Source organism: Monocercomonoides exilis (genome assembly GCF_001643675.1).
Source record: "Monocercomonoides exilis strain PA203 chromosome Unknown scaffold37-1059404, whole genome shotgun sequence".
NCBI lineage: Eukaryota > Preaxostyla > Oxymonadida > Polymastigidae > Monocercomonoides > Monocercomonoides exilis.
Genome location: NW_027150582.1, coordinates 346,090 through 353,810, shown reverse-complemented (window position 1 = coordinate 353,810; position 7,721 = coordinate 346,090). Strand labels below are relative to the sequence as shown.

Genomic DNA, 7,721 nt, shown 5'->3' with positions numbered 1-7,721 from the left:
ATTCATTTATTTTTTGGTTTATTTTTATTAAACATGATCAAAAAATACTTTTTAACCAAAAATAAAAAAAAGGTATGAATTTTTGTTTAAATAAATAAAACAAATAAATGTTTTGTCAATACATGCTCAATACTCATGTAAAATCAATTCTTGTTATTTGATCAATAAATACCACAATAGATTTTATTTTTTCAATTTTTGATCTTTTTTTATGATATCAAAAAAAAACACCCATATTTGTTAATCTGAATGAATGAAGAAAACTACGTTAATTTCTATTTTGGTTTCTTTTGAAAAAGAACATGAACATGGAAATTCACAGTAGTCTCTGATAAAAATGTTTTGGAGCAGCGGTCGGTGGTGGATGGAGGTGTTATGTGCTCCTCCAATATGGAGCTTTCTGCGATGTTTTCAGTTCACCCCGTTATACAGGCACTTTTGTTATTATTGTCTATGTGAAAGAATTTCGGAATCAGATATTAATCCGTTGTGAACACAATTCCATAGATCTTCTGATGAATTTAACTGATCACTGCTGCATTCTTCGATCGTCTCAGTTTAAAATATTTAGTGGTGAAGCTTCAAGGCTATGTTATGGGGTGAGATGTTGCAGAGTGTGAATTGGGGGAGATTGTGGAGAAGGGGCTGTCGGCAGTAGGGCTGAGGATGGAGGATGTGGTTCTGAAGCCGGCAGAAATTACACTTGCGGTGCTGGAGGAGCGAAAAGAGGAAGAAGAAGATAGAAGGAGAGAGGGATGTGATGTGAATAAGGAGAAATGCGGGCATCCGACAGCGTACAGAGAGTTTGTGGAGAGAATCAAAGAGAACTTAAGGAAGCTGGAAGAAAAGATAGCTCTGCTGGTTGTGGAGGCGCTTGGGCTGAATCGGCTGAGGTTTGTGAAGGCAGAAACCAAAGCAGAGGCAGACAAGCAGCATTCAGTGGAACCAGAAGTGTGCGGTTCTTCGTCATCCAATGGTATCCAACAGGAGAACAGGAGAGCAGCAGAAGCTGCAGATGGGTCGTAGGACAAAACTTCAGATGGAAGTTCAGATAGAGCGGAGAAAGATGAGAAACAGGCAGAAATTTCAACGAATGATTTGGAAACAAATGAGGAGTCAGGGAGAGAAGGAAGTTCGATAGATTTGGAGAAGGAAGAGGAAGAGGAAGAGGATGATGACCGTGATGATGAAGGTGACAAAGAAAAAGAAGAAGAAGTGATTGAAGAACGAGGAAGAAGAGGAATAAGAAGAGGGGTATTTTTTGGATAGGGAATCGCTGCACGAAAGGTTTTTGAGGTTGACCGATGAAAGTTCGAATGGAAGCTTGCGGGACTATCTGGTTACGATGACTGTGACAGGGGTGCTGGTGGAGCTGTTGCAGAGCGGGAGCGGATTGTGGGGAAGCCTGTTGAAGAAGGGATGATACAGCCGGATGGGACGATGAGCATCAAGTTCATTGGGGAGAGGCTGTTTGTAAGGAAAGAGAAGAAAAGAGAAAGGAGAATGTGGTGGGTGTTTGGCATCGGATGATGCATTGCGGTATATGGAAAACAGATCCAGCAATAATCGATGTTATTAAAAGATGAGAAGACTGAAACCAAAGTGAGCATGAGATGAATGAACTTGCAACTTAGTTAAGTTCAGCCATAAGGAATTAAATGATTTTGCAAGACGAAAACATCAGTGGATTTGACAAAATTGAAAATACATATGAATTTCATTATTGTTTTTTTTTTAATCTTTATTTGAAAAATCATGATTAATACTCAAGTTGTGCTTTACAAAATAACTTCTTTTTTTGCATATTTGTCTTCAATTCCTTGTTTCAATCTCGTCTTCAATTTTCATCTCCCTTTTTAAAAAAAACAAATGTGAGAATGTTATAATTCTTTTGCAAAATGAAAACATTTGGAATATCATAGACTTTCGTTTCAAAACTTGAAAATGTTGCTTTGACAAGACTTGATTTGGAAGAAATGAAAATAATCAACATCAAATGAAAATTTATGAATTATTATCATTATATTTGCACATTTTAAAATCAATCTTCTGAACCAATCAATAATCTTTTTTCTTCTTATCTCTGCTGTCTTCATAGATCTTTTCTCAAATCAAACTTTCAACTCAAATTTATTATCCAAATATTTTCTTCTTTTCATTCAATAATTAATCCCTTCAATTCTCTAAACCTTATTCCCATTCGTCATGCTCTCTTCACTCTCTAAACTGTCTTAATTCTCTTTGTTTTCTTTTTAATTTTCTTCTCATTTCTATTCCTGTTTCATTTCTTCAAAAATCCTTTTCTTTAATTTTCCAACAATCTCTTGTGAAGACGCAAAATTTAAAGATATTAAATCAGATAAGGTGAATGATGATAATGAAGAAGAAGCTGTATGAAATGATGATGTGTCTGAAGAAGATGAAGAAGATGAATGGATTGACTGAGATGAATGAAGATTGAGAAGATGAGTGTCAATAAATATCAACGGAGAAATTCACTGAAATTTCTTCTTCTATCCCTTTTTCTTCTGCAGAGGAGAAACATCTGAATTCTTTTCACTTTCAGCTCAATCTCTTTCTCTCTTTCCAACAAAAAAATACAAATCATGTGTAAATCTCTTTTACATTTTGTCTATTATTCTTTAACTTCCCCTTCTTTCACAAAAAATAATCTTTCTTTAAAAATTAATTCTTCTCCAAAGACCGATTCTATACACATTTAAAATTTCTTGAATTTCATCTATTAGTAGGGTGCATATTTTATCTTGACATCAAAATTTTTTCTCAACCCTGTTTTTTTTGAAACTTTCTGAAGCTTTTTTCGAGCATAGCAAAGGTTTGAAACAAAAAAATACACAAATAATTTTATCACAATTATTTACAACTTTCTGTTCTTTTTATTTTTTGTTAATTTTTATATTCGAAAAAATAATAAAGATTTTTATAATTTTAGTTCCCAGATCAAAGGCTTGCTGGCTGTGAAGCCAATATTTCATACCGAACGTTTTAAGCTACAGCATTACAATTCTACATTCCTATATAATTATTATAACTTGTTTTTGACTTTTTCAATTAAATTTTTGACCAAATTTTCTCATTTCACTGTTTTTGCATAAAACACTATTTTCGGAACAAATATGAATTTGTGTAAATTTTTAGCATGTTAAAAATAAAAACAAGGTGTTATTTATTGTATATTTTTATTTAATCCTGAAGAGAAAAAGAATTGAACAAGAATTTGAAGCGAAATGGCAGAACATTTAAAAATTTTGATCTGAGAATTGGGGAAAAATATGAACTTTCAAGCTTTTTTTGCACAGGGCATTGAAAAATTGTTTCACTCATGACTTTATTTCGCTTTCTCAGATTTTGAAATAAATTTGATTTTCAAATCCTGAAGCAGGCATCGTTGAAATCAAAACAATAAAATTTCCAATATTTTACGTATGTCAAAAAATGAACATATTTATATTGTGTTTTTTGATATAAAATAGTCAGTGAAAAGTGCATAAATTTTTAATGAAAAAGCATGAAGTGCAATATTTTGTCCCAATTGTTCGTCATATACAAATATTTTGTTGTTTTTTCTTTGAGATATCATTTCATTACAAATTTGTTTTTATTTCATTTCAAAGAATTTTAAAACATATGAATACATATCTCTGAAATTATGTTTTTTGAAAAAATGTGTGAAATGAGAAAATGTGTTAAAAAAACAAGTTGAGAAAGTTTTAAACAAGTTTAACTTATAAAAAAGAAACAATGTATTATGATATGAAAGCTGAAAACTTCATATAAAAAATATTCGCTGGAATAGCAGCAAGTCAATGATCAAACCATAAAATTGTTATAATCCTCGATCTTTTTGTCAAACAAGAAATATTGAAAAAAAAATATTGAATAAGGAAATAAAAACATTTCAAACATTTCTGGTTATTTTTTATTTATCACAGGCTTGTGTAAAGCTAAAAGCATGGAAAAAAGAAAAAGGTCAAGATTAAATTATAGCCCTATTTTTCTTCCAACTTTTCTCTTTCTTCTTCAAAGCCATCTAATCCTTAGCTTTAATGAAATCTGAATGAAAAAAAATAATAATCACTTCTGAAAAAGAAACAGCAAACCTTCAGTGCTTTGCTGAAGTCAATATCCATATTTTATTCCGTTTGTGCCTGTTTTCCTGCAATAAAAATACATTAATAAGAACTTATATCAAACGTTTAAACAACATATTCGCGAATTATCTCACCAAATTTTTTCATTTTGCACAGTTTCCATTTGAATTTGTTTTTCTTATTGAATATTCAGCCCAGAAGAAAGATAGGGTCATATTGTTATGAGTACCTATATTTTTTATTGGTACATAAAATTTTCTGGTTTTTTAAAGCATTTGCAAATAAAGAAAAATAAACAGAAACCTTTAAAACATCATTATTTACTATTTCCAAGAATATTTTTTCACTTTCACCATTTTGCTAAAAAGATCTTGAAATTTTTATTTTACAAATGCGATCAAAGACATGCTCGTATTTCCACGAGCCTTTGAATTTGATAGTTTTTCTTGTTGATGTTGTTATTAAACTTTTCTTTTTTATATTTTTGGTTATTTGAAAACAATGAGAACTCTTTTTTTTTCTATAGATTTCACACCTCACCATTTTTTAGTAAAACTGAAATATAAACATAGCCAATATTATTTTCTCCTTTTTCTTATGTTAGAATAATGTATTATTATTTGTTTCAAATATGCAATATGGAGAAAATATTTAACAAAAAACATTTGGCACACAAAATGAAAAAGTTGATATTTTGTTTTTCGTGTTAAACTAGTCAGACATAAATATTTAAAATATTATAACTTTATTATATGATATTATACGAAATAGTGCATAATTTGAACATGAGAAATAAAAGAAAATAATATTGGCTATGTTTATATTTCAGTTTTACTAAAAAATGGTGAGGTGTGAAATCTATAGAAAAAAAAAGAGTTCTCATTGTTTTCAAATAACCAAAAATATAAAAAAGAAAAGTTTAATAACAACATCAACAAGAAAAACTATCAAATTCAAAGGCTCGTGGAAATACGAGCATGTCTTTGATCGCATTTGTAAAATAAAAATTTCAAGATCTTTTTAGCAAAATGGTGAAAGTGAAAAAATATTCTTGGAAATAGTAAATAATGATGTTTTAAAGGTTTCTGTTTATTTTTCTTTATTTGCAAATGCTTTAAAAAACCAGAAAATTTTATGTACCAATAAAAAATATAGGTACTCATAACAATATGACCCAATCCAGCTTTTTCACATTTTCGACTATTTCAATCGATGCACTGAAAAAAGCATAAAAACAGTCAATTGGCATGTTACAAACAACGCAAACCAAACAACTTTCCTTCAATGAGAGCTAAAAATTGAAAAAGAATATTTCGAAGTTTAAGTATTGTTATAATTATTGTCTATCTAAAAAGAGGAATTGAAAAACGTAAAAATTAAAAAAGACATTATTGAAAACAGTTGAACAATTTTTTAATGTTATATTGAAAATTTTCTATCTTCTTTATCGTGAGATGAAAGATTATTTCATCCTGACGAGAAAAAATACTCCTTACTGACCTAACCATCAATTTATTAATATGCAACCAAGGCTAACTCTAAAATTTTTATTGTGCAAAATCACTATTTCATAACAAGTATAAACAGAGAAATAATCGTTTCACATGAAATATTCAAACCATGAGTATTTCATTTTTTGAAAATTTCCATCGAAAGTTCATAATTAGAATAATACTAAAAAAAAGTAAAAGAAGGACATAATGAGTCAAAAGATGGAAGAGAAATAGTCACTCATATATGCTTTATACAAAGTTTGTGAAATTGAATTAATATATTGTCAAATCTCATTTGGGGCAAAATTTTTTCATTTATGAAAAAAACAACGATTTGATCCATTCTTTTTCTTTAACAATATCATTATAAGTCTTTCATTCCCATGTATAATAATGAAGAAAATGAATGCAAATGAAAAAAAATTTGTAAGTGTAGAATGGAACAAAATTTATAAAACAACATATTTCGCCCCATTTTTTCTATTTCAACCATAATAGATGATTTGATAACTGTAAATTCCAAATAAAATCTTATTTTTGGAGTAGCATCGAAAAAGAAAGGGCATAAATTATTTTGCTCTTTTTTATGATGGAGCTGCAGAAGCAAAAAGGATTGCAAACCAGGCTTTTTCGAATGGAAGGAAAATCGCCAAATCATAATTCAACCAGCGCAGCTCAACGACACGAACAATCGGTATTCGGAAGAAAAACAAAACATCCAACACCTAGTTCAATGGCCGTCCCTCTTTTATTTGTCAGAGTCAAAATGTTGCAAACAATGGAAGAGATATCGATTTCATCCACAAAACACAGCATTTATCAGATAGCTTTTAAGGGTGCACTTGAAGGCTCCACCATTTTTTGTGCAACATGATCTTGATAGTTTATGCATTCATTTGCCTTGCTAGGCGAAACCAAAAGGATAACAGCGATTTCGACAGTTTCACAAAAATAACATTCAATTCAATCAAAGCCTTCATTCTTTGTTGAACGTGCTGCCATTTTCATTGTAATCTTTTTGAATTTGTTTAAAATGCATTGGCTACTTTGAATTGAAAAATAAAGTTTGGAACATTAGTTGGACATCAACCACTCTACATATGTTGAGATGTTTGAATTTTTTATTCATTTGTTCTGTGCCATTCGCTTTCACATTGTCTTTTCCTTTTTAGGTATTTCAACAAGAGGCATTTTGGAGACATACCAGATTTTATTCAAAGGCATGCAATTGATCAGAAAAGGCACTAATGTTGAAAGATTATGCATTGGAAGGCTTTGTTTGGGAAGAAAAGACAACGTTATTGGAGGAATTGAAAGCGAGCAATGATAGACAGGAAAAAGAAGAAGATGGAAAAGAGAATGAAAGGATGAGGTTATTTGGAGGAAGAAGGAAAGAGATTGAAGCAGGGCAAATGCAGAACGGAAAGAGAGGAACAAGAGATTGAGAAGGGAGAATAGGCAAATGGGATTGTTGATATTTCGCAATGGAAGTGCTTGGCTAATGAAGAAGGTCAAAATGTGCAAGTGTTTGTTTGCAGAAAATATTGATTTTTTTGAATGATGAAAAAATTTCAGAATTGAAAAAATAGAAAACTTTTTGATTTATTTTATTTTATTTTTTTTTTTTTTTGATTATTTTTTGGAAAATGTTTTTTTTTTTGAATTATAATAACAAAATAAATAGAAAAATTATTTTTATTTTTATTTTTATTTTTTTTCAAGAATGTTTACAGAGAAGGTTTCACGAAACATCTCCTCTCCATCAGTACAAACGTTCTCTAAAAAGTTTCATTTCGCAGAAAATAAACAGATGTTTATTTTTGAATGTCAAACATCTGGTGCTCCCCAAAATGGATGAAAAAGAAAAAAGAAAGAGAAAAAAAGCGAATGACGAATAAAGGAGAAGAATGCATTTGGATGTTTAGGGTGAAGAAGCTGGAGAAGCGATGCAACAAGGTGAAATAGGAGAGAGCGTGAAAGGAATAATGGAGAAAAGAGAAAATGAAGAGAAAGTTTGAAGGAGGGGATGATGATGAATTACTCCCCAAAAGATATTTTTGAAGAAGAGGAGATTTGGTGTTTGAGGTTTGGGCAGAAAAAAGATTACAGTTGAAGG

General features: G+C 30.4%; 1 protein-coding gene across 1 annotated transcript; it reads left to right on the top strand.

Moving 5' to 3' along the window:
* Positions 1 to 666: 666 nt before the first annotated feature.
* MONOS_16070 (uncharacterized protein) lies at positions 667 to 1,530 on the top strand (the record flags this gene model as incomplete). Its single annotated transcript, XM_067868980.1, has 3 exons — positions 667 to 976; positions 1,040 to 1,254; positions 1,312 to 1,530. The coding sequence occupies 3 exons, from the start codon at positions 667 to 669 to the stop codon at positions 1,528 to 1,530; spliced, it is 744 nt and encodes a 247-aa protein (XP_067723387.1).
* Positions 1,531 to 7,721: the final 6,191 nt, after the last annotated feature.